Source organism: Ctenopharyngodon idella, chromosome 17 (assembly GCF_019924925.1).
Source record: "Ctenopharyngodon idella isolate HZGC_01 chromosome 17, HZGC01, whole genome shotgun sequence".
In the NCBI taxonomy this organism is placed as follows: Eukaryota; Metazoa; Chordata; class Actinopteri; order Cypriniformes; family Xenocyprididae; genus Ctenopharyngodon; species Ctenopharyngodon idella.
In genome coordinates, this window is record NC_067236.1 from 5,210,487 (window position 1) to 5,237,919 (window position 27,433).

Genomic DNA, 27,433 nt, shown 5'->3' on the forward strand with positions numbered 1-27,433 from the left:
GTGTGGGCCATTTGTTTATGAAATGAAATGTAATGTCTAGGTTCGCCAGTCTCAGTCATCATGTTTAAGTTTTCTGATTATGCCCTCATGGCGACTGATCTCCTGTTGTAATCTCTCAATTTCCTTCTTGTGGTGGTCAATCTCATCCTGGTGGTGTCTTCTTAGAGCAGCTAATTGTTCTTGCTCCTTTCTCCTGTGTGTTAGCGAGGAAGAATAAGACATGAAATATCTTTTTCAGCGCATGAAAGACTGCGAGCTTTACAACTGCACGTGACAGAATCAAAGAGGGCTGATCAACACATGTAATCAGTAGAGATCTAGTGTGATAGATGAAATTCACAATGGGATCAAGCAAAACCACTCACTTGAAGTACATCTCCTCCTCAGCAGCCTGTTTCTTGCCAAACGCACCTCCTGCCTCCCTTATTGTACCTCCACCGCCGCCTCCTTTCCCAGCACCTTTACCCAATTCTCCTAGCTTTATCAGAGGGAGAGACGAGCACAGATTGCACAAGACAGAATTGTTTACTCAACCAGAAACTGCTCAATGGATTGACAAGCACAAATTAAGGCCAAATACATATACTGCTTCATAAGTTTTGCAGTACAAAGCACAAAAAATGTAGAATTATCCTGAATGTAAACAAAATGGGGAGAGGCGGTAGTAACATCAAGTGACATGGCATCTGATGGACAGAAGTAAGTGGCACATGCTGCCATGCTTAGTGTCACATCCGTTTAATTGACGTTTATTTAAAAAATAAATTAATAAATAAAAATTAATAAATTAGGCTATTTATTTTTGTATCACAGTTACGTCAGTATAGTTGCTCAACTTATCTGTCAGTCACTATTGGAGGTGTCACAACATATACTGCGACATGTTCTGCTATTATGTCAGTGGCACTATCACACTTGCCACCGGATGTACCACTAAGCACAGAGGTACGTTATATGTGCCATAGGCTTCAGTGCGTCAGATGCCATGTCACTTAATGTAATACCACTAACGTTACTGGACGAAAGGGTCATACAAGGGCAACCTGAAAGCGCTCTTGTTGTGTAATTGTTTAAAAAGGGTCCTGTGTTGACACGTTTTACCAACGTTTTAAAATAGGGTTATGGTCACGTGTACAACATTTAACGCATTTATTCAGCAAACAATTGACAAAATACATGACAATGCGTGCTGAACAGGCTTTGAAATACAGTGAAATGCTTTTTTCCCCTTTAGTAGGCTACGGAAAAATCACTAGGCCTATTTTTTTTTTTTTTAAATATCTACCTGGTCAGACGACATCCTGATCTGTGTGGCCAAAAACTTCCTTATATTAGGATTTAGAAACCTCGCCATTCTCTCTTCATGTGCTCATGCATGCACTGACATGAACGTGCTCTCCTGTCTCCGTAGTCTCAAAAACAGGAACGTACCATTATTAGCAAAATAGGTGAGCGCTCTATGTACTCACTTATATTCGCTGTTATCCAAGGGTAATTTGGAAAGTGAGTTTATTCATTTGTTGAAACTATAGTACATAAAACAACCCGAGAGCTTACAGGATGTGTGTTTTTTTTTTTTTTTTAAACACACAATGGTATAGTCGACAACCGTGTTTTTTGCCAGAGAACGCAAAAGCATTGACAATTTTTCCTCTCATCACCATGTCCCTTTAGGGTCTCAAATGTATACATGTTTTTTTTTCTTGAACATTTAGTACACTTAAATGGTGTGAATGGAACGAGAAAAGAACCTGGTGATAAAAAACACATGGATACATAAAACAAGCTTATACCAAAGCTGTTGTGATCTTTTTATTCATAGTGATGCAAAAGTTTATCTTTCCAGACTATTCAGTCAATCATTCCAGATGTCACAAGACATTTTCCTTGGGGATAAGTATGAACCCACAGACATTTCATTCTAAGGATAATTTTCATTAAGTGGGCATTTCATGGACTCTTTAAGCCATTACTACTCAGCTTCAAGCCATTAACATGTCAAAGTAAAAGCCTTTAGAGTCCAACATTTTGACATGATTGCATGCTAAATTCAACAGCCATGTGTATTCTTAATCTTAAAACTCACAAGAATCCTTATAAATGCAGTTTCAAGCCACCAGCAAAACTGATACGACTCAGGGTTTATAGTCTATGAGGAAATGGGGAGAGAAAAATGGGACAGCACACATTCTCATAGTAACACTCAGGCACAGAGAGAAAATTAACTAAATAATAAAACAAGATTTCCAGCTACTCATTAAATATTTTTAAAGTCACCTTTGCCCTTTTAATGTTGCTCATATTTCACAAAAATTAATATATTTACACAAACGCTCAAACCCTTTTTGGTCATAAGTAAAACAAACAAAATTATTTCAAAAGGGTTTCAAAAGAACTAAAATTGGAATAGACATTTTTGTTGGCCTTATTGAGCCATACAAGTTCAGAATAGCGGTCTCACATCTGTGATTTGAACCATGTGCTTCATTATACTGCAGACAAACCTCATTCCCATTTCAACAGACAGACATATATTTTAAGTTCACCAACTGGCATTCGGTATTAAATGTAAGAATCTCTTGGTTTTAAATGGTGCTGAGGGCCCCTCTGAAATGTTTTAACCTCCTCTCTCTCACAGTCCATGTGTATTACATTAAATCAAAGTGAAAATGCATGGAGGGGAGGGGCAATTGACAGCTAAAATGTACAATCGAATTAAAACAAACAAAATCATATCAAGAACAATTGCAAAAGGCATACAAAACACACAGGCTTATACATGGAGTTATCTGAAGCCATCTGAAAACAATTTAGACTTTTCTTCCAGGGCGATAAACAAATGACAAAACACAAACACTTAGGAACTAGAAATAAAAGAGAGGGAAGGAGAGAGAAATAGGCATCGATATCAGAGGGCCAACAGAGGCCGATGGAGACCCTTTCTCGGGGGAGCGAGTGGTGAACGTGGCCCCCCCTTGCAAAGCCGTCAGTCTTGCTTGGGTCCAGTGAGGGCTCTGAGCCGCTCTAGCAGGGGAGGATGGGAGTAATGCCACATAGAGAACAGCCAATCTGCTACAGGAAAGCCCAGGTTGTCTTTATTAAGCTTGATGAGAGCGGAGTACAGCTCAGACGATCGGCCCATACTGCGCGCAAATGCATCTGCCTGAAACTCGAACCTTCGGCTCAACACCGTCAGACAGAACGACAGCAACTGCAGCGGAAAAAGTGAAGGTGAACATGGATCAGATGTATTTGATTATTCAGAAAATGAATATTGCTGTATCCAAAATTGCATACTCTCGAGTAGGTACTTATTTTGAGTAAGTAATTACTTCACGACCGGTAAAAAATTTTCAATATAGTATGAATGTGTGTAGTATGAATGCAATGCGGATGTACAACACTCGCCATGTTGTCATTATCACATGACCTCAGGGCTCTGAACCGGTTCAAGGAACGAAAACCGGGACATAACCAGAAACGGAAACGAAATCAAATTTAATCGTTCTGAACAGAAACGCTAATTTGAAATGGCCATTAACCGGTTAATAACGCAGCTTGTTGTGCGTTTTGAAACCAGCGAAAATTGCAGGATGGTACAATTTTCAACGTCACATCACGCATCTGCAGCTCTTCTGTGAACGGAGAAAACTAGGCCTACCTACATAACACATAAAATAAAAGGGAATATTTAGGCCTATAGACCTTATTTACCAGAGAAACAAGCGCGCCGCCATCTTTAGAATATTGTCTTTGAACTTCCGTTTTGCGGTAGCTCTGTACATTTCTATGGCATTGCTGAATAATTAGAATAATTAGCTGGTTAAGTAGATTTACTTGTTGTAAATTTAATGAAAGTTATCATGAGCATTGTAATGTTTAAAGCAGATGTCTTAAATGTCAGAGGACGGAAAGATTTTAAAACGAGCAGTTTATTCATAAATGTAAGATCGCTGTGGAAATACAAACCGGAAGTCAAAACGAGCGCAACGCTGAAAAGGGGTGGGGCTACAAAAGGTCTATAGGCTACGCGAAATATTTCACTTAAATAATTAGGTCTACAGATTAACAAAACGAAAGTGGTTCATTGTGGCGCACTCCAAAGATCTAGAAAAGGAAACAGACATTCTGCTTGTTTTCGTTATTTGAGTGTCTTTTGTAAATGTATGAATGATGTCTTGCTTTTACCTGTATGACCATAAAATACGGAGACAGTTTCCAGTGGTCGCGCCGGCGCCTCACGCGCGCGCACACAAATTCTTGCATTGCTTACTTGATATCGCAGCCTGCTCAATTCAGTTCTGTATTACAATCTGCCGTTTACCACCGCTTCACTATGCTGTTATATGTGAAGGATGATGTTTTACGTCGATGATGCGAGTGAAGTACAAAGCTCATATAATAAATAATAGTTTAGCATTCGTCTCGAAGATGAAAACATTTGGATTCGTGCCGAATGAGAAAGGTAGGCTACAGATTCACTTTAAATTAATTCGTTTTGCATCTTATTTAGTTTTATTTCCAATAAATAAACTTGTTTCTCACCTTGAATATAGCAATAGAAGCTGGAATGGCGTTAAAAAAAAAAAAAAAAAAGAATAAAAAAAGAAAAGAGAATTTTTTATTTATTCGTTTTGGCTTGACGTTTATAGCCTGAATAGTCCAACTGTTAACTTTAGAGGTTTTGTTGTGGAGTACATAAGTGGATAGATAAAATAATATAGGGCAGTTTTGTTCATAATTTATGTTTACAAACATTAAAAAACAAAGCTAAATGTAGACTAGGCTATTTGTAAACATTTTACTTTATTTACCGATAACCTTATCATTATTTCTGAATGTAATAGTAAAATGAGACGTATAGGCCTATGCGACTTATCTTTTTTCCTCTCAGGAATAGCGTCGGTATTTTTAACCATGCAGCAAACATTAAAATATCTTGAAAAAATACTTTAATTTATAAACCATTGTTTTTCCTTTTGTTTATTAGGTTTACATTTGGACAGAATCTTGTTATAAAAGATAATTGTAGGCCTATTGGCTAAGACGGCAAATACTCTCTTCGTTTTTTTAATAAGTAAAATGCTGTACGTATTATTATTATTATTATTATTATTATTAAGTAGGCTACATGCAAAAATAAAATAAAAATAACGTTATTAACCGTTATTTTTTCTAATTAAACCGGTTTCGGAACGTTTATAATACAGAAGTAACGCTGGAACAGAAACGTTAAAATACCGATTCTGCTCGGAGTGGAACGATTTAATTTTTTTTTTTTTTTTTTTCGTTTTTAAGCCCTGCATGACCTACCAGCATCAATAGCATTGCATCACTACCATTCACAAATTCTCTCCCATTGCCTCATGGGATAGTAAAGTGTCCATCGTATGCACACTTAAGAATCTCGCCGGTAGTAGTATGTCATCTGGGTACTTTTTTGCCTACACTATTATGAGTACTGTGAATGTGGACATACTTTTTTTTCCACATACTGTTTTTTGGGAAGTATGCAATTTTGGATGCAGCCCATATCTTATAATGTCCTGTATGAATTATTTTTAAGCAAAAATGTTCATACATAGGTTAACAAATGAGTCTGCATGTATCTTTCAGAGAAAGGGAGGGCAGGGGAAAAAAGTAAGATGCGTTACCTCATTGTAAGGCGAGAAGATAAACTGAAAGATGATCATCAGCCCGATAAGAGTCGGTTGGGTGTCATGAAAACCAAATGCCATGAATAGCTCTTTTTGACCAATCAGAACAGCAAAAAGGAAGAAACACAGGAAGGAGTTCATCTGTAAAAAAAAATATAGTATGGTACAGTAGCTGTGAGAAATACCACATGACCAGAATACATTTCCTTTGTGTAGCTCATTGTGTGGTGGTTGACAGCTGAAGTTAACAAAAAAAAAAAGCACAGCCATACAAACAGCAACTCACCTGGCTGATGACAATGTTCTTGACTGTGTGGCCTAGTTTCCAATGTCCCAGTTCATGTCCAAGAACTGCCAGAACCTCAGGGTTACTGCAGCCCTGTTTCTTGTTCTAAATACAGACAGAAAAAAAGTGATAAACCCTAACATTTAGTAACATTGAAAATAAATGCCTACAAAATGCAGTGTAAGAGACACATGGAAATGATGCAGTACCCACTTTTTGTAATATTGTAATGGACTACTGTTTTTTTCCCCCTCGCAATACCAATCAAAAGTTTAGGGTCTGTAATGTTCATCACATGTTTAATCATGTTTAATATGTCGCTTATGCTCAACAAAGCTGCATTTATTTGATTAAAAATACAGTAAAAACTAATATTGTGAAATCTTATTACAATTTAAAACTGTGATAACAGCCATTACTCCAGTCGTCAGTGTCACATGATCCTTTAGAAATCCTTCTTTTTACATACCTTCTGGTGTTCACCCATGTTTATTTCATGCTGTAATAAACAATTAATTTGTGTGCTCGAACTGAGGCGGCTACAGTGATCTGTCATGCCATATCAACGAGTGCCAAATTTCCTGTGCATCTCTACAATACAGCATTTTATCTAATTTGTTAGTGTTCTGGCTCTGACCTTTGGTTTGGACTTGCTCTCATTGACCACTGCCTCGCTCTCTTCTCCCGTTCCTGGCTCTTTCTCTCCAGATTTATTTAAAGGGGAGTAGTCCTCCAAAAGCGTGTCAAATAGCACAATGCGCTTGTTTTTGAAGAAACCATAGAAGTAGGCATTACTGTGGGAAGATCTCTTTGAACCTAGAAAAGAGTGAACAGAAATATTAGGAGAAGGGAAAAAAAGGGCAAGATATCAAGATGAAGACAATTATAGTTCTATAGAAAGTAATAAAAATACTGTACCTTCAACTACATAGATCTTGGTGAGGGGGAAGTAGATGGACTTTGCCATGCTCTCAATCTCACTCTTCAGCTCTCCATCTGGCAGCGGAGTAAACTTATCAAACAGAGGGGCGATGTAGTCTGCGTAGATAGTCACCAGAATCTGTAGACCAAAGGAGGAGGAACAGTTCAGTTCACTTTTTGTTTTTCCTTACAGACAACACTTGCAGCAAAAGCAAGAAAAACTGACCAGTGAGACGATGAGTGTGAAGAGCCAGGCGTAGATGAAGAAGTAATCACCGCCAATCTTGATGATATAGAGGAGCAATGACGTCACTGGCAACAAAATACACTGAGTCACAGCAAACTTCTTCAGAGCGTCTTTCAGGAAGAAACCCAGCGTCTTTAAGGAAGGGACAATTAAAGAGATTTCAGTATCATTAGTTTTATTCCTGCTATGACAGAAAAGATATATGTGAGCTAGATTTTATCTACCTGTTGGTTGAATCCATGCTTCTCTTCAATAACAAAAGTGTTATAGAGACTCCAGGGAAGGCCAGTCAGAGCACTAAATAGCGTCGCCAGCATCAGGAACACCAAAGAATGGGAGATCTGAAGGTAAGAAGACCATTTGAAATAATGTAATGCCTTCTGGATATGTTCAGAATAACATACTAGTATAAAATTCTTCTTACTCTTTCAGCAGTATATAGTATGTATAGTATACAATCTATTTTTTTATTAATAATGTGATTAGACTACCAAAAGTCAGACATTCACATAAAATGTCATTAAAATGGAAAACAATCTCTTTAGTTTTCAAGATGTTAATGTTCCCCAATTATGCCATTTTAAAGGGTCCCTCATTATGTTTTGGAGGTCTCCTAAAATAGGTTAACATGCATCCAAAGTCACTTTAACTTTCTCTTAATATACACTGCAACCTCATCTCTTTTCCCCAGTGTCTGAAACAGCTTGATCAAGGATTTATAAACCACGCCTTTCCAAAAGTTGTGATTGGTCTACCACTTACAGCACGTCACAAATGAAACGCCTAATAATATCATATCAGAATTTCAGCTCCGGATGCTTCCTCAGCACTTGTATACACATTGATATGAACAGTAACGATGGCATCGTTTTTACTGTATCATTTTGAGTCCTCATCCTTTGGAAGTGAATGCAAATTGGATTTGCTTTCGCAGTGCAGAAAACAGCTTTTTCTTGTAGTGTCAACTACACAAACTCTTCCAGATCTCAGCTACAACTACAGTGTTTAAGGGCGGCTTTGTTTGTTTGTTTTTATTGCCATACCAGCATCTATGGGTATTTTCATGACAAGATCATTGTATTTAAAAGAAACAAATAGTAGTAACAACATACAGTAGTAATGAAAAACAACAGCTGACAACCAACTCCTTATATCCCATAATAACGAATATTATGAGATTTTTCATTTCAATACTTGAATAAAAAAAAATAAAAAAACATTTCAGATCATTCCTGTTAAAACATTTTTGAAAACATCCATTAGAGGATTTTCTGAGTAAAAACAGTGCCTAATAGCATTTAAAGCAGTACATTCCAACAAAATATGCTTTATAGACAGAGGAACCTGACAAAAAAAAAAAAAAAAACGTTGGTGGTACATCACCTTTCAATAAAAACAAATGAGTAAGTCTAGAATGAGCAATTTGGCATTTTGTGTAAACAGTCTGGTCATGTCAACACTCAAAAAGAAAGCTTGCAAAAAAAACTTTAATGTATGATTGGATTGAGCTTATTATTAACACAGTTGTCCCACTCCTTTGCAAGTTTAGTATAGGTTTGAGATCTGATGCAGGAATTTGACATATGCTGGCATTATGCAAATTTGTTACAAACCTAAGTAAAGTAAGGAAGTAAGACAATTTGATCTTTGAAACTTTGCAGACTGATTCACAAACAGCAATATTACACAATTGGGGCACTTTAACTGGACACCACTCACAAGCTACATGATGAGATCATGTGACAATATTGGATTTATTTGAGAACAAAAAGGTACTGAGCCAGCACTAGGATATTAACCAGGATAAATTTTGCTGGCCAACATTCATAAAAACAGGCAACAGGATGAGAACAAACATTAGAAATGTATATATATGAAATATATGTATGTATATATAGAAATGTGTGTATATATATATATATATATATATATATATATATATATATATATATATATATATATATATATATATATATATATATATAATGTGTGTGTGTGTGTGTGTGTGTATATATATATATATATATATACATACACACACACACACACATATATATGTATATGTGTATTATATATATATATATATATATATATATATATATATATATATATATATATATATATTTTTTTTTTTTTTTTTTTTTTTTCCCCCTCTGACAGTAACGTTCCAGAGGCTACACCTACCTCATACTCTGGACCAAAACCAAAACGAGCTGTGAGATTCCCTGACACTTTCCAAAGGAACGGAATTCCTCCTAGGAGCAGTACCAGCTACAAAATAAAAGAAGATGGGAAAAAAAGATTAAACATGCTCAAAGAGGAAAAGACAGATCTCACATAGGAGGCAGTTTTAAATCTTGGAAATTGACATTAATTTAAGCTCACCGTGCCCTCTGCCTCAGAGTAGAGTCCAGACCAGAAGCCAAAGTTGCTCTTGTCCAGCTGATAGAGGCGAGACTTTTCAAAGGTCTCTGAATCCATTATCTTGCCCAGCTCAGTGGGCACATGCATTGTAGTCCTGTAGATCTTCCTCTGTGAAAGGTAAAACGCGTCTTGGGGTTTATACAGGGTTTAGACTAGTTCATCTTTTTAGTACATCAAAATGCATTTACACAAATCTCTGAGACGAGAAGAATTTAGATTTTAATAATCAAGATCTGCAAATCAGAATAGGAAATCATTCATGCATAAAGTGACTGACTTTAAATGCTTTCCACAAACACAATAAAGAAGCAATAAGCATATGCTCACCTGTCTATAGGCGAGGTAGGCCTCCCAAACATACACCGTCCATGAGAAGACCAGGACAGCGTAAAAGATTTTGTCTTCAAATGGTAATGCAATAATTTCCTGCAGCATTATTACAGCTTGGCAGTAAACTATTTGTTGGCACCGTTAATTAGCTCGGGCTATCCAGTAATTCAGCAGTCTGTTGTCTGATCATTCAAGGCAACAGATAATCTTCGTACCTGTTCCGACCCAAAACGAGACTTGAACCTTACGAGAATGTGTATGTGTAATGTCCATATATTGGAAAAACTACATGCAGGGATTCACAAATAATGATAACTCACGCTCTATCACTTCCTTTCCCATTCATGTGAAAATAGGGTGCAACTAGAAAATGTGTTCGACAGGACACAAGAGCAGAACAAAATGGGTTCCTGAACAATTTGTAAATTAAAAATGTACAATTTATGAGCGTATGTGCTGTGATAAAATGGATTTATTTATTTATATATATATATATATATATATATATATATATATATATATATATATATATATATATATATATATATATATATATATACTACAGATTAATAATATATTATGTATACTAGTTTAGTTAAACGGTTCCACTACAGTCAAAATGATGAGAGCAGAAGTATTCAGCGTTAAATACACTAAATATTAATAAAGTTGTAACAAATGTTACATTAGTCAGACACAATACGAAATATAAATGTATATATGGGTGTTTCTCTTTAACTCTGGGCACCTTTATGCACCAGTTTTTTTTTCTTTATTTATTTGTTTTTTAATACAGTATTAGTAGGCTACCAGAACGAACACATTTTCTAGCTTTTAAAAGTTGTGTGTATGAAAAGCAACCGTGTCAGTAAAGAGCAGGCTTGCGTTGAAATGATACGGGATAACGTTAGTTGAAGAAAACAAATCAAGGCAAATATCACTTATGAATAGTTCCTTTTCACAATTGCATGAGTACAAACGTACATCAGAACAGGTCAAGTGAGAGAGCAAGTTGTTTAAATTAAATTAGTATACAGTAATCAACTCTTAATGTACCAAAGCTAAATGTATTTCCCAAATGTACTCTCTACAGTTTTTGTTGTGTCCTCCTATAATGCAAAACATCATTTTCTATAATTCCCCCCCACAAACTCGAGATGTGACCAAAAAAAAAAAAAAAAAAAAATAACTGGTGATTTCTTTGACATAATTGTCGTTGCTTTGCGAGACGAAACAAAAACAAAACACTGAAGAACAGCATCTTGGGAGCAGCGAGTCTGTGGTTTTGATTACTATCCAGGGAGACCCTTGTCTGTCTCTATAGAAACTACAAAACACTCTGGACAAAGTCAGGCAATGGACGAAGATCAGTCTGCTGAGGAGGTATTTAAGACAAATAACCTAACAATAACTAGTATTATGTTATAGAATTGTTATTCCTACTTATATCTGTAGTATAATTTTTTTTTCTTCTTATATACTGAACTGCGACCTTAACCATATATTACTTTCATTCACAGACTACATTTGTTGTGGACGAGATTACCACAGTTATCAAAGAAGTAAGAATTTACTACCTCACTGTGTAGACATCAAGTCAATCTTCAACTATTAATTCAATTAACGTTACTTTGACTGCATGAGTAATATTTGGAAATATAAATGGTCAATAGTTTCTTTGCAATAATCAAGTATTATGGTATTATGGGGTCTTTTGATAACAGGCTGTTGAAAGCACCATTGGAAACAGCTCTTACCAACACAGCAAAATCAACCAGTGGATGTCAAACATCGTAGAGTCAAGTCTGAACCAGCTAACTAAATTAGGAAAACCTTTTAAGTACATAGGTATGGTAATAGGCAATTTAAATGACAATAATACTTATGTAAACCTGTATTTTTCTCAAATCAACTCTTTTGTTTGTTCAACTAGTGACATGCGTCATACTGCAAAAAAACGGAGCAGGTTTGCACACTGCCAGCTCATGTTTCTGGGACAACACTACAGATGGTAAGACATATTGTAAGACTGGGCACATATTTCAGATTTGATTTCTTACTTTAAATAATCCATTCCAAGCATTATCGAAAAATTAAAACCAATTTTAATGACACTGACTTTTGTTTTCCCACAGGGAGCTGCACCGTACGGTGGGAGAATAAAACCATATACTGCGTAGTTAGTGTTTTTGGACTTGCCATCTGAGGATGAATATAAACATGTAAGCCTGTCTCCTGTTCAAAGGTTTCTGAACCTTTTTGAAAGCCTCATAAACAAGCAATACTGTCCCAGTTTAATTTGTAACTTGAATAAATTCATTTTCGATTCTAAATCTGTGTTTGTCTTTTCATAGTGTATATATATATAATATATATATGACCAACTAAACCTAACATGGATCATGTGGAGTCATTTACAGTTATGGTCTGATGTGTATACAAAATAACAAAATACATATTTTTGAAATCTTTTGTTCTTTTTTATTTGACCTTATTTACAGATATAAACATTCACAACTTAACAATCAAAGGTACTCAATTCTGGCCGCAAAGAACCAAAATTGTATCAATGATATAAAAAAATACTATGAAAGTCTCTCAAATAAAAAAGGTGGACAAGAGTTTTAACTACCTTGTTGCCCAGCAGAAGCTTATGCTTTAGTTTCAGAGGGTAAGAGATCGAGAATGGAGGCAGAGGACTTTGGCCTCTCTAGAACCACCACAGGCTTCAAGAACTGAAGCTGTTTTATAGCTTGATCGCCACAGCCCCCTAAAGCCCTCTCCAAAATCAGACGGAGATTCTGAATAGAGGTACACTCTCCTTTAGAGATCAAGTGCCTCAGAGGGGATGACCGAAACTTGCGGCTTCGAGAGATGGGGGCTCCTCTCTGAGTGTTCTCTTTGACCGAGCAGTTCCGTCTGAAACAATCTCTGCGGCGAGGTGGATCAGGCTTGAGACAAGGATTAGTAACTCCTGCAGTCCACGGCTTTTCATATTTGATCTCCTCCTCCTTCTCTTTAATGAACTTCAAGAATGACGACTCGAAGCCCATAGGTTTGTAAGCTGCAATGTCAAAAGCTCGTGGCGCTAGACTGTGCGCTACAGGATCCTTTGGGATTGGCGAAAGAGGGACTGGTGGTGGTGGTTCAGATAGTTCATTCTTACGTCTGAGGGGCTGCCGAGTTGGGGTGGGAACTGATATGGAAACAGTAGAAGGAATGTTAATAGATTTACCTGTCTTTACCAGAAGGTTCAAATGAACCTTCATCAACAGAGATTCTGAGGGTAGAGGGTGGAGAGAGGTCAAGCGGTGGAGGTCGTATAAGGGGAGGTGCTGTTAACTCTGAGTCTGATCTGTCTTTGTGGCTTGGACTCTCAGAAACAGGCTCTTCAGGGTGCCCACTTGACTTTGGGGAGCCATAGAGCAATTCTTCAGCTGCAATAAGCAAACTTCTGTCGGGGTGTGGCTCCCCTGAAAACTCAATTACTTCCTGTCCCTTTGATTCAGTTTTGATCGAATGGAGGCTCATTGGCAGTGACGGTCCACCTGGGGTCGCAGGCTCAGACTGATACTCCATTTTGAGGACGCCATTTGGAATCCTTGTTAAATCAGGTATAGCAGACACAGCAGATTTCTTTTGTATAATCTCTTCTAACTGTTCAGCAGTGTAACATAATTTGTCCACATTGTCAGTCAAATTTTTACGTGAAAATTTGTGAACTGTAATATAATGTCGAGTCAAACTACTCATTCTCGTGACTACAGAGTCACAGTTCTGCACCATGCAAGGGAAGGCCACAGACAGGCAGCGGTCTTGGCACATCTGCAAAGCCTCCTCATGTGTTCGGAAGACAAACCGATCAAATCCTTTTTTTCGTTTGACTTTTGGTGTCTTAGGTACTTTGTCCAGCACCTCCTCTGCACTTTCTTCAATGGACTCAAAGTTCTCCTCAGACCGAGCGATTTCCTGATCCTTGAGGCAGCATCTCAAAGGTTGCTTAAGAGGCAGCTTTTGGGAATCTTGCGATGACTGGGAAGAAGGTGAGATGATCAACTTTGTTTGGCATCCACTATTTGACTCATCTTTTTTAGGTGTACTCTGGAGACGCACGACAAGGGAATCAGATGGATCACAGTGCCTATAGAACACATGCTTTTTATAGCTCATTTTGAACTTGCTGTTCACAGAAGTAGCAGCTGGATTCAGGGGAGTCTGGTTCTGGTGAAACTGACTTGTGTGACGCAGGAGGCTGCTGTTGAGATGGTAGGACTCATTGCAGTTAGCATAGGTACACTTGAACCTTGGTATGGGCTCCTCTGATGAGGCCATCTGTCTTTTTGGTATGTTCTTAGATTTGCAGGACACTTTTGATGTAATTTTCTTTCTGTTAAAGTTGTGCTCTTTACGGTAGTGTTTATTAAGACTAGACAAGTTGCTAAACTGCTTATCACATCCTTTGTGTTCACATGGAAAGCACAACTGTGAGCGGTTATAGTGATGCGCTAACTGAAGGTGGCCAACAAGGGCATTCTGATTACTGAAGGCAGCATTGCAGTTTTTGTGCACGCAATGAAAGGGTTTATTGTATTTAGTGAGGATGTGGCTCAGATTCCCTTTTGCTACCAAGCGGCGGCTTCCCCTAACATCAACCGTTTCGTGGTTTACATCAGCAACAGTTTCAGAATTGACTTGCTTTTTCTCTTTAGCTTTAACTTTTCCTATTTCTCCATTTTTCCTATCTAGTTTTTTTTTCCACAACTGATAATCTTGTTTTTGGCATCTCTGTTGCCAAAGGTGTTTGTCTCGTCTTTGGGTTTTAATGTCATCCACCTTCAAAGATTGTGACTTCTTCCTGTTCCTCATTTTAGAAGATGACAACACTGGTGCTTTATCAACAAGCCTCTTTTTAAAAGAGCAGCTCATCTGTTCAACAACAGCTTTATTAATGTGATGCATCTGTATATAGTGGACCCTCAGTTCTTTTTTGTTTCTGTAGCTCTTGGAGCAGAGATGGCACTTGAAAGGCTTGAATATTTGAGACTGAAACACCTCCATCTTTTTCACCTCTTCCTCAGAGTAATCATGAACCTTAATGTAGTGCTGCATTAAAGCACGACTAGTAACACTCTGGTAGTGGCATCTCTTAGCTTCACAGGTGTAAGGCTTGGTTGTGGCCTGCACAAGGAACTCGCTATGAGGTTGATTGTCATCCAAGACAGGATCTTCAGTGCTATCAGGTGTTTTGAGAGGCTCAGATGTTTGAGATTGAAACACCTCCATTTGTTGCAAGTTCTCCTCAGAGTATCCATGAATCTTAATGTAGTGCTGCTTTAAAGCACAACAGGTAACGCTCTGGTAGTGGCAGCTTTTGGCTTCGCAGGTGTAAGGCTTGGTTGAGGGCTCACTTGGGGGTTTCTTCTTCTCAGAGTCTTTAATGTGGTCATGCGTTTGTGGCAATTCTGACTTGCTTGACAGCCTCTTTGAACCACTACTCGCTACATGAGATATCACCTCTTTTTTGTTGTTTGCTGCTTTGGCAGGTGACCTTGCATTCAAGGTAGGCGTGCAAGTGCTCTGCGAATTACGCATAGCACATCTGGTGCTGGGAGAATTAAGGCTTAGTTGACTCAATCCAAGCATGATTTCGGTTAATGCTGCACTGAGTTCCACATTTGAAAGGGTTGCATCACAATCTACGGACTCAGGAGCAGGTGAGAGATCCTTTTTGTGATTGGATTCCTCGGTAGATGACCTTTTTAGAGTCTTATCCTGGCCACTTTTATGCAATTCATTGGCTTGAGTATTAGAATGCTTTGCTTGTACTTTCTTTTTGCATAATTGATCCTCCTCATTAAACTCTCCTGGATGAGCAATTCTCAAGTGCTTCTGAAGTTCTCTTGCAGTAGTGAAAGTCCTTTCACACCTTTTTAAGCCACATGTAAACTTTCTTCCATCGAAGCAGACAGCAACACACATCAACGAGACCTTAGATCCACTGTTCGCCAAGAGCTGTGAAGATGAACTTGAACCACCCTTTTGGACACCATTCTCTACTTCTGCCTTTGTCCTAGAACCCAAGTCACTTTCTACAACTGGGATCAAGAGTTTCCGTCTCATTTTTCTCTGTGTCTCAAAGTCTTTCTCTGTGAAAGTGATGTCATGAGTGGCCAAGTGCTGTAGAAATTCCCTGCGAGAGTAGAAAAAGTTCTTGCACCCTGGGCTGGTGCAAGTATAAGCTGCATCGCGGAAGTGCTGCGCCTCATGGTGGTAGAGCTGCCCAAGGTCACAGTAAGAGAAACTGCAGCCTTTCAACTCACAGCCGTAGGACAAACGGAACCCATGACTGTGCTTATGTGCTATAAGTTCATTGGTGGTGTCAAAACGGGCTCCGCATCCAGTGACCACACACATGTAAGGATTATCTCCATAATGGACCCAACGGTGCTGCCGATGGTGATAGGCAGTCATGAAGGTCTTCCGGCAGAAAGTGCACTTCTCCCGGCGGTCTTTCATCTCCAGATAATGTTTCAAATTAGGGTCTTCACTATCATGCTCATTTTTGATGTGTACACCCAAGTACTTAAAAAGTTTAAAATTTCTTGAGCAGTTAGTGGCTGGACACTGGTAAACATCACGATCCTGTAACTTAAAGTATGTGTTGATGTAGTCAAATGTAATATAGTCAGTCTCTACCTGCTTATCAGGCACACTGGCAGCTTGCTCTAATATATGTTCTAATACAACAGGGTCATGGGTGGACTGATAGTACATGGCAAGGGAAGGGTCTAAAGGAATTTGACCAGGCTCCAGCTCGTCCAAACTATCTTCTTTGAAAAAATTTTGCAGGTCCACCTTCTTCTTCACTTTTTTCTTTTTCCAGTGACCCTTTGCAGGAATCTGAATGTGTTTTTTGGAGTGTGGCTCAAACTCCTTTTTACTTTTAAAATTTTGTAGACACACAGGGCATGTCCACGTGTCATTTTCCATGTGTTTTCTGGCATGGTGACAGATCCGTGTCTCAACCACTTGTTTATGGCATATCTGGCAGACAAATTTATTCTTCTGATGCTTGTCGGATCTGTTAGAGATGTCTTGTGAGTCTTTTTGTCCCTTTTCAGTCTCCGTTTTTTCCACTGTCTGCTCTTGCTCAGTTCTGCTAAATACATTAAGCTTATATTCATTTTCTTCCTCCTTCTCAATCTCTTCATTCAAAACTGCTCCAAGATTACACAGCTCCTCGGGTGCTGCTTCATCCTCTACTTCTTCCTCAGGTTCCAGCCCCAGTAACTGAATACAGTAGCGCTTCAATGTCTTCCAGTCCCAAAATTCAGGGTCAAAGGGCCAATGTGCTTTCAGAGAAAGTAGTAACTCGCAACGCAAGGAATTTGGAATGATGGCATTTTCCTCATCATATTTTTGATCAGGACGTGTGTAGAGCTCCTCAAGGACATCAAAGGCTTCCTGAGCAGGACTTAAAAGGAATTCTGTCAGCTGACAAGCTCGTATCACCTCCAGATCATCAGGGAGGAGACAGACAACAGCTTTGCAGACCATTGTTTTTGCATCTACGTCATCTTGCCTTGGAAGCCGAAGAGCCTTCACGCACAGTTCAACTGATACTGCTAGGCCAAGCTGCATTGTCTGAAAAATACAATAGACAAAAAGACAGAAACAACTTAGTGTACATTCAAGGGATAACCAAATAACGAGGGAGGAAACAAATCTATTCACCTCTGTCTGAATTACACGAATGAGGAATAGGAGATGGTAGATAGTCCTGGCAATGGCTGCAAACTGGAGGCACCGCTCAATAAATGATTCAAGGGACACATCAATTCTTCTCTGCAGTTTGCTCCAAAGGAGGGTTAGCTCCCTGCCAAAAAAAAAAAAAAACCAACTTCATTTCAGAAACATCTGACAAATACACCCATTCATGGCCTTCACTCCACAAGTTTACCTATGCTAATATCTCGAGTGTTGCACAATATACCAGTACTAATGTATCGCGATACCCTGCAGTAAAAAATGTATGATTCCTAATTTTATTAGCACTGATACTTTAAGAATAAGTGTTTAGAGCTGTATTTCCTGTGCTGCATTGTGTGAAGCACTATGCTTCCACTCTCTGCAGGCACATTATGAGTGCCAAACCTTTCGTCCTCTCATATGAGCTGCTATAAGATATTGACACTTTAGAGTAATAAAGAAACATGCATGAATCAAGACTCGCTTGAATTTAAAATGAGTCAAGTGCAATAAACAGCAAAAAATAACTCAAAGTGGTTCGTGCTATCGGACACATTTTCAAAGTGTATGAAGTGCACCTGAAGTGGCAGAAAGCCGCCACAGCATGCAATTCTAAGTTCATTTCTCCTTCACATTTCTTGCACTTGAACAGTCAAATACACACAGAATGTCAAAACGCCCGCCTTCGGGATGTGTATCAGTAAACTGGACCCGTGCATTAGGTCTTAAAGTGACCATGGCCTAATAAACCTGCTGCTGTCTATACTGTTAATGTTAATCAAACAACAAAAGAAAACAAGAGTCACTCGCTGCTCTTGACTAAATTACTTTATATCTTTAATAAGGATCAATGTATTTTGAATTCATACAGTGAATATTATGCATAATAATGAATATTATTATTTTTTCATATTTGATCATTTGATTTCTTTCATAAATGCTAGTCTTAAATAGTCTGCACCTGAAAAAAATAATGCACTATATTTTATTTGATATCTTTCTTAATTGTCCTATTGTTTGTCATTTGCATCTTTGTTCTTATTTTTAATATCAAAGACAAAATAAAATAATAAAAATAACCATTTTGAGATATAAGTTGTTATTGTGAAATAAAAGGACTTGTATCACGAAATTGAAAGATTTTGGTCATTAGTTAATGAATGAAATTGATAACATAATTAGCCTATATGATGTTTATGCACAGCCCTCAAATAAATGTAGAACAAGTGTGATTTATTTTGCCAAGCAAACTTTTTTCACCAATGGAGTTTGAGGTAGCTGATGGCAGTAATACCTTTAATCAAACTCTGTAGCAAACATCTCATCTTTTGGTACTGAGATATTTTAGTGAGGTATCGCATCAAAGTCACAATTTTGGTATCGTGATAACGTTAGAGTACACACTATGACGCAAAGTCAATGAGCTTGTTTGACATGGAAATCTCATTTTTTAGATTGCATTTACAGCTGGTATTAGCATTATCTCCAGTGATCTGTATACAAGTGAACAAAGCTAAATACACATACAAACACAGTCCAGTGTGTTTTGGTTATAAAAGGTCCTCACCAGGAACAGTATAAGCTGTCTTGCTGTAGCTGCTGTGTAAAATATGTGGTGCACAGAATGAAGGCTGTGCTCTCATCCCCCTCAGAATCCATGTTGCAAATAATGTCCAGGACATCTTTTGCATCTATTCTAGAAATCTTATAGACAAAGGGAGAGATAGTAAAATAGTTTATTAACAAACACATCATGAAGTTCAACCATAATCGGAGACAATCATTAAGTAAAACTGTGTATTTTACCTCTAAAATAGCTTCCTCACTAGGCAGCTGTTGGCACAGTTGGGTGACAAAGGTTTGACGAAAAGTAGACTGGTTAGGCAGGAGGCTACAGTTAGCACAGGCCTTGTTGAGGATCAGTGCTTTCTCTACCTCCCCTACTTTTTCCAAGTGTTTGATCCGCATTTCCATAAAACCGTCTCCCTCCAAAGCAAGATATGCATTCACTGTTCCAGAGGAAGGCAATGATAAGTAAACAGCTGACTGTGTTTTAATGCAGATATCAACGTTGTTGTAAGGTCTGACTTTAGACATCACATTATTAAAACTCCCTTAAACTGGTAAAACTTCAGATATAAGTGTTTACTTCAGACATACTGTGTAATAAAATGTCAGCCTGTCCACATTGCAGAATAAACCAAATGTTCAATCAAAGAAAAAGAAATAGCAACCTGTTAGTTTACACTTATTGTAGGCATAATCAACTATATTGCAATAATATGGTGTTACTCACCCTCATCTGGGTCTGTAGGCTGACCGGTAAGAAGTGAGACCAGGACAGGGTTATTCCAAGCTCCACCTTCACCTGTGATGTTCAGAAGGGCATGCAAATCTGTACTGCCATACTGCAGCATGGCCTCATGGGCCGCCTGTAAAGAGTCAATCACAGAGTGAAAAGTATATAATGAAAAAATATGTAAAGTCTATAGCATCTGCCTGCAACTAGTTTCCAGCAAACAGACACCGAATTTTAGATAAAATGCCACTGTATTTTTCCTGTATTGTCCAGGGTCATTGTACTTGCTATATTGATTCCCAATGGGAAATTTATGTCTATTTCTGTTCAATACACTGACAGTACAAGCCTGTCTTGTCTCCTTGAACACCAGTGCTGACTGTCTGTGACAGAGGGGTCTTCAATAGGGGGCCTGGCAATTATGGACTGACCTAGTACAATTAAACATTTTGCAGAACTATATTAAAGTCAAACCATAATTGGAAGACCCAGTCAATATTAAATTATAAAGGCACTCAAATAAAAATGTGAATACATTGAAATATATTAAGAAAAAAAATGTACAAGTACAGTGAGATTCTGTACATCAAAAATGATTATTTTAGTGGCTTTACATTGTATGCATCAAGATGTATGTAAATACATAAATATGCTACTACTGTACATGCATGTTATTTATGTCAATCTTAAAAAGCAACGCCACAAGAATTCCCTGCGATGCCTCTCTATCCACAATAATGTTTTAAGCCTGAAAAAGGTTTGCCTAATCTCCACAATAATAATTCTTTAAGGATCCAGAAAACTTAATTTTGCCTCTTCTATTCAGTCAAAATTAAACTTTTGATCTATCTCAAACTCAATAATTTGATCTTACCTGAACTGAACCATGGAACTGCAGCCAGGCTTCCAAAGGGATTTCATTTTGAGGCACAGACAACAACAATTCAAGGCAACTCCTGCAGATAATCACAACATATGGACAACCTGGTTTTAATACGTATACTCTTTATGTGAACAGTTGAGCCCGTATTATTAATACATAAATTACAGATATTATTCAATCCTAAAAATAGCACTTACAATGCAAGTCTTTTGAGCACAAGGGCAACACTGGGGGAGTCGCCTGTGAGATGTGGCCTGGCAGCAGCAAAACAGTTGATTGACAGACAGTAAACTTCCAATAGAGGCAATCCGTGTTCCACTGAATTCCTGCTCCCAGCATAATGCATTAGAGTCTACAAGAATAACCAAAATAAACAAGATCATAAAAATAATCAAGCCATTTTAACACCACACACAAGAGTCAAGTCCAATTTACTGCTCTTCAGAGGTCCAACAGATATTAAAACACACTAACAATAAAAGTCTGTTAAAGTGTAACCTAACCGTACATCTAAAGTCATGCTGTATGAACCCTTTTAACAATTTCTATGCAGATATACATTATCGTTCAAATATTTGGGATCAGGATTTTTTTTTTTTTAAAGAAATCAATACTTTTATTCAGCAGGATGCATTAAATTGATTAAAAGTGACAGTAAAGACATTTACAAGGTTACAAAAGATTTCTACAAAAGATTTCTTAGAACCTTTTATACATCAAAGAACTCAGAAAATGTAGCACAGTTTCCACAAAAATATCAAGCAGCACAACTGTTTTCAACATAAGAAATGTTTCTTAAACCTTAATTATTCACATTTATCGTTCCAAAAACATCCGGGAGTAAGTTCAGTCAACTCAGAGTATGTTCACATGAACACACAAAGACATTCTTCAAGGGATAGTTCACCCAAAAATAGGGTGACCAGATGTCCCGTTTTTTCTCGGGACAGTCCCCTATTTTAGCTCTATTTTTAGTGTCCCGACTTATTAAGAAAAAAAAAAAAAATCATGTTTTGTCCCATATTTCATCTTTCCTAAAATTTCGTTATGACCGATAGCACGAGTAGTAGTAGTAGTGTTCTGTCAAGCGAGAACAGCCCAATCAGATTCGTCATAGAACAAAAGTACCATCCAATCACAATTCGTTATCAATTAACTTGCCGTTAGTGAAGGCGGAATAGGCAGAATTGCGCTAGACACACACCAGAAGCGCTCCCTCTTTCCTTGCACGTGATCCCAGTTCTCTCTAAAATGCACGCGATCAGTTCTCCTTGCGCCTGAATGGTCAATTGCACACATAGTTGCCAAAATGTCCATCGTGTGTGTCTCATGTAAATACAGTCGGTTATGGCTTAAGTGGACGTAAACAGGTGGGTGAAAACCTTAAAGTCTATGGTGAAAATCAGTCAGTATATTACATCCATGAATTCGGTCTTAAAGGGACAGAAGCCTAATTAAATATTTGTCATTAATGTTAAACAACAAAATATGTATACATGGTAAATAAACCTACTGTATCTGAAAACAGGTTTAATTTGTATCTCATGTCTTTTTTTATATAACAATTTCTCATATTACAAATAAAATGGTTATATTGCCCACCCGTCCCTTAATCTACCATGAGAAATATGGTCACCCTACCCAAAAATGAAGATTTTGTCATTACTTACTCACCCTCAAGTGGTGAGTAAGTAATGGACTCATTGACTTCCATAGTATTTTTTTCCTACTATGGAAGTCAATGGGTCCATCACCTTTATGGTTACCAACTTTTTATTTTGTGTTAAGCAGAAGAAAGAAACTCATACAGATTTGGAACCACTTGAGGGTGAGTAAATAATGACAAAATTTTCATTTTTGGGTGAACTATCCCTTTAAGTCACCATGGAAACAGACACTGAGAAGCGTTCTTTTATTTAACGATGATTTACATTCTTAGCCAAAATCGCCACCATAGTTGGTTGTGCAATAATTTTTTTAATTACTGTGAACAATTTTCATGCTAAATGTATAAATTAAAAATAAAAGACTGATTGAAATAAACTTTTTTGTTTAGCGATTTTGCTTCCACATTTGTTGTAAGGTGAGATGTATCATATGTAGTTGTATTATAGAAATACATTATATAGAAAACATCCCAATGTAAAAAAAAACAAAAAACAAAAACACTTGAATGCAGATCCATGACGTGTGAGCATGAAACAGATTAAAATAAATATTGCTTTATGTTTATAAAAAAAAAAAAAAAAAAAAAAGCTTTACAATTAAAAAAAATATATATTGTGTGAAATCTGCCACGCCCAGTGGAGACTCATCAATAAAGTATGCATGTGCTGAATAGCTCTGAAGTAAACTAACCTTGAAACATAACCTGTTCTGGAGCAGGTTATGTTCAGAGAATAAGTTGCTATGTCTACTTCATACCCTGAAATTTATCTCAGTTTTTAGAACAAAAAGTTTAGGTTTTCTGCTTGCTCGTTCATAAACTTACCCGGGTCTGGCGCATAACCTGCTTTTGGGAATACCCCCCTGGAGTATTATTCATCACAGCAATAAATTATATTATAAAATATATTTAAATAAATTTTAAAAAAAAAAGTGTAATAATATTTCACAATATTTACTACATTTTTATCACATTAATGAATCTTGGTGAGCATAAGAGCCTTCGTTCAAAACATTAAGAAATCTTCAACCCCAAACTTTTGAATGGTAGTGTATTATGCACAAGGAACAAGACAAAGGTGGATGAGGCCTGACTTCTGCAGAGTGCTGACAAGTGTCTTTTGAGAGCCTGACTCTAACATGTTAGCATGCCGTGTCTACCGCAAACCTACAGGTCCACACAAGGGAGGATGTAAGGAGAAACCCCTGATACAACACTTCCACAGCTCTCCATCTGTGCTGGGGCGCTCTGATTGGACCTTAGGGATGGAAGTAGATGTAAATAGAGCACAGAGCAACTCTAGATAACCTCCGTGTTCCTGATATACACATTCAAACTCCCCTTTCACAAACATCAAGCCTCAAGGATGTTAAATCCCAGCTGATATCTTATTATAGAGAACAAGAAAGGAAATGTCATGCCATATTTAACCTCTCCAACTAAAATTAGGACAGTTTCCCTTTATGTAACTGGGTATAACCCTGTTAACCAGATTCCCCCCAAAGCTTTCACTTTCATCTTGAGTGAAGAAAAACTCATAGTGGTTAGATCATTATTCTGCTAATGTCTAATCTGGAATTTCAGAAACCACCTATAATATTGATCTCATTGGGTTCAAACAAACGTAATTGTTAACCATCAACCTTCATAAAGACAAGCTGTTTACAAAGGTTAAAGAAGTGTATTTTTACTAAAAAAAAAAAAACTTAGTAGCAGTTCAAGACATATGGCAAGCGGGAAACTTGTTCCAACTTGTTTTCAACCAATATGTGGGTGCTCTGGGTACTCCTTCCTGCTTCACAAATATCTGCCCATGGGTTATGTTTTCAGTCAAATGCTGCATTTACGCCATGTTGTAATCACCGTAAATAAGCTTCGTATGCTTTCAAAATGCTCTCATGGTACTTAGATGTCATATATGATCGGTCAGCACAGAGCCGCTTCAAGTCACACACCTCAAATCTGCAGTGGTCAGGTGCTCTAGCAGCCACATGGTAGCCTACAAGTTGTAGCTTTCAGAGTTCTACAAGTTCTACAAGCACGTGAAGGCTTTTTACAGTTCAGAATCCTTACAGTAATTATGACATGGTGTGAAGGCGCCAAAAGAGAAGAACCCATGAAGCACACATGAAAAGTGAAATCCAGTTTATTGATACAAATGAACAAATGCCTTGAGTCTTAAGGCAGACCGGTAGTATGTGGCATAGGACATCAGTCAGGACTGAGTCCTGCTAAAATGGTTGCCACAACAACAGGGAAGCTGAGGTAAAGCTGAGGTCTGTTAAATGTGGCCTTTAGGTTCCCAATGGGACACTGTTAATGTGCTTGTTACAACTAAATTTCAAGCGCAGCACCAACACTGAAAAATTAGCATTATGGTGTTTTGATTGACACGTGCTGTCACAGGTCACCATGACAAAAATCACACCACAATGCAAATAATTTTAACATAGGTTGTATTGCAAAACATTTTTAATTCATCTTAATTAAAAATGTTGTGCAAACTTTCAAAAACCCCTTTAAAGTGAACCAGACTTGTTTGGTATAGCAAGTATTGAAATACAGTGCACTCTGAGTTCTCTTATGTTCACATTTGCATAATCACAAATAATTTCTGCCATTACTGTACAACATTAATGATGACACAAGGTCTCTTCTGTGTCATTCTCTTACGCTGTTTACTTTCAGCATTTCCAGGTTCTACGTCAGAAGGTTGACTAATGCTGCATTCACGCCACTGTGTAATTACCGCAATCTTGAGATGACAACACATGACTTTATATTCGGAGTTGTTCACGTCCTCGGACTGGGAATTATGCATTTCTATGGCACCACTATCAACGCCTGAATGAATCTACGGCGCCACGTGGTACACGTAGGAGCTTTCTGAAAACTCCCAGCTTACAAGCTGTAATTACAGGCTCTGTGTAGTTACAGTAATTACAATATGGCGTGAACTTCATTATTGGCCGGCACCTGCATCGGCATCAAACACATGCGTCATGCTGCTCACGTGATCAGCGTCGACCAATACTGAGCCAGCGTTCAGACATAGAATCTGGAAGCACTGAACGTAAACAGTGTAAGAGAATAACGCAGAAGATTGATTTTCTGAACACAAAGTATTCTCGTCGCTTCATAACATTAAGGTTGAACCACTGCAGTCACGTTGACTATTTTAACAATGTCTTTAGTACCTTTCTGGAACTCAAAAGCGGTGGTTAAATTGCTGTCTATGGAGGAGTCAGATACCTTTCGGATTTCATCAAATACATCTTTAATCTAATTTTAATTTAATTTTAGTTCCGAAGATGAACGAAGGTCTTAAGGGTGTGGAACGACATGAGGGCGAGTAATTAATGACACAATTTAAATTTTTGGGTGAACTAACCCTTTAAGGATATTCAACCCACGTCATCAGAGAAGGAACGCCATTCCAGAGCAGAAGCAAATTTTCAGATTACCACAACAAAATTTTTTTTCTTTGTATTAACTTGCATGGATTAATTGTTCACCACAAAACTAGTAATGTGCGCTAACAAAGTAAATAAGGTCAATTTTCATTTCATGATGTCTTTAATATAACATGACTGAAATTTGCCTCAAAATGTACATAGTATTTTCATGCCAAAATATAGCTAAATTAATTGTCTATTTCAAGATGTGAAAGAGCAATAATGTTTTAATGAAAATATCTTTCATTAAACAAATGTATACACTGTTACCTTTCTGCTAACATTGACAGGTAGTACAATTACTTAATTGTATATTAAAAACAGTATCAAACATCATAATCAATATTAGGCCTATATTACAATAATATTCAAGTGCGCTGGTTCCACAAAAACAACAGTGTGAATGAAAACTGAATCGAAACCAAATCATAACTAAAAATGAAAACTGAACCGAAACCCAATCATAACTAAAAATAAATCTCAATGTAAATGCAAAGAGAACTTGGTCTCATAAAAGGGGTCTGAGTTTGGACCCAAGTACTCAAACACGCTCAAGGTTTATTAGAAGTGACACGTGACAGGGGGCATCAAAGTTAGTAGAGACGAGAACATGCATAAGATAAACACAAGCGAGCCCCACCCCACTAACGTGCTGTACCCCAATATAAGATATACCTGTTCAAAAAAAAAAACATGGAAATGCCGTTTCAGCAGGCCCTTACAGCCAAATCTCTAATACACGATTTTACAGACCACAGATCCACAATCTTAAACACAAACTTACATCCGCATATACGGGGACAGGGGGCAGGGGGGAGCCGTGTAACACGCTATGTACAGTATAAGCTAACAAACACAACCGTATACAGCTTACTACAAGAAAATGCCAACTTAAAGCTTGCATCGTCTCTTATTTTGCTGGTCATTGGGCGTGCATGCCAACACAATTCGCTTGTAATAGTTTTGCGTTTGCATGGCTCACTAAGCGGCCCACGCGTTGAGAAAACATCCATGCATAGTTGGTTGCAGCCACAACTTGCATCTGGTCAGCTAACGCGAGTCGCCACAGCTCTGAAATGTTGCATATAAACAATTCGCATCCATGCACCGTTTTCGGCAGCTCGTACCTGGCAGAAGTTATTGCAGTACTCCGTGGACGATTCTTCAGAAACGTCTTGCTGCCGAAGCTCGGCTTCGAGTTGCTGAAGGGTGGCTTGCAGACCCTCCATAGCGAAAAATGTGTCCTCATCGAGCAGCAGGCTGTGTCGGCCGCTCCAGTCGAGCTCCGCTTCTGCGTTCTCATCCGCCATGTTCACTGGCAGCCACGGCGCGTACGCACACATACAGTCATGTGATAGCGAAGGGCCTCCTGCTCCAGGTGGAACTGACGAGTGCAACGCGCATTCTCACAAAACACGTTGACCACCCTGCTTTAAATGTTTATTTTAACAAAAATTATGTTTTTACGAAATTGACTAGTTTCCCTTAAGCATATTTTTCCGAGTGATTCTGAAAA

The 27,433-nt window shown here is 37.9% G+C and overlaps 3 protein-coding genes across 3 annotated transcripts; 1 reads left to right on the plus strand and 2 right to left on the minus strand.

Annotated features, from left to right (window-relative positions):
* Nucleotides 1-1,799: 1,799 nt before the first annotated feature.
* zmpste24 (zinc metallopeptidase, STE24 homolog) lies at nucleotides 1,800-10,237 on the minus strand. The gene is made up of 10 exons (XM_051867522.1): nucleotides 9,863-10,237; nucleotides 9,497-9,643; nucleotides 9,296-9,382; nucleotides 7,336-7,452; nucleotides 7,091-7,243; nucleotides 6,862-7,003; nucleotides 6,581-6,759; nucleotides 5,944-6,048; nucleotides 5,655-5,798; nucleotides 1,800-3,211 (listed from the first exon to the last, which is right to left on the minus strand). The coding sequence occupies exons 1-10, from the start codon at nucleotides 9,968-9,970 to the stop codon at nucleotides 2,987-2,989; spliced, it is 1,407 nt and encodes a 468-aa protein (XP_051723482.1). The 5' UTR covers nucleotides 9,971-10,237; the 3' UTR covers nucleotides 1,800-2,986.
* A 246-nt stretch (nucleotides 10,238-10,483) lies between these two features.
* Nucleotides 10,484-12,490, plus strand: LOC127498175 (dynein light chain Tctex-type 1-like). The gene is made up of 5 exons (XM_051867235.1): nucleotides 10,484-11,248; nucleotides 11,386-11,427; nucleotides 11,590-11,713; nucleotides 11,799-11,876; nucleotides 12,001-12,490. The coding sequence occupies exons 1-5, from the start codon at nucleotides 11,222-11,224 to the stop codon at nucleotides 12,069-12,071; spliced, it is 342 nt and encodes a 113-aa protein (XP_051723195.1). The 5' UTR covers nucleotides 10,484-11,221; the 3' UTR covers nucleotides 12,072-12,490.
* A 382-nt stretch (nucleotides 12,491-12,872) lies between these two features.
* On the minus strand, nucleotides 12,873-27,325 carry rlf (RLF zinc finger). The gene is made up of 8 exons (XM_051867229.1): nucleotides 27,045-27,325; nucleotides 20,994-21,148; nucleotides 20,788-20,869; nucleotides 19,911-20,046; nucleotides 19,421-19,623; nucleotides 19,182-19,318; nucleotides 17,600-17,741; nucleotides 12,873-17,509 (listed from the first exon to the last, which is right to left on the minus strand). The coding sequence occupies exons 1-8, from the start codon at nucleotides 27,258-27,260 to the stop codon at nucleotides 13,097-13,099; spliced, it is 5,484 nt and encodes a 1,827-aa protein (XP_051723189.1). The 5' UTR covers nucleotides 27,261-27,325; the 3' UTR covers nucleotides 12,873-13,096.
* Between the last annotated feature and the right edge of the window lie 108 nt (nucleotides 27,326-27,433).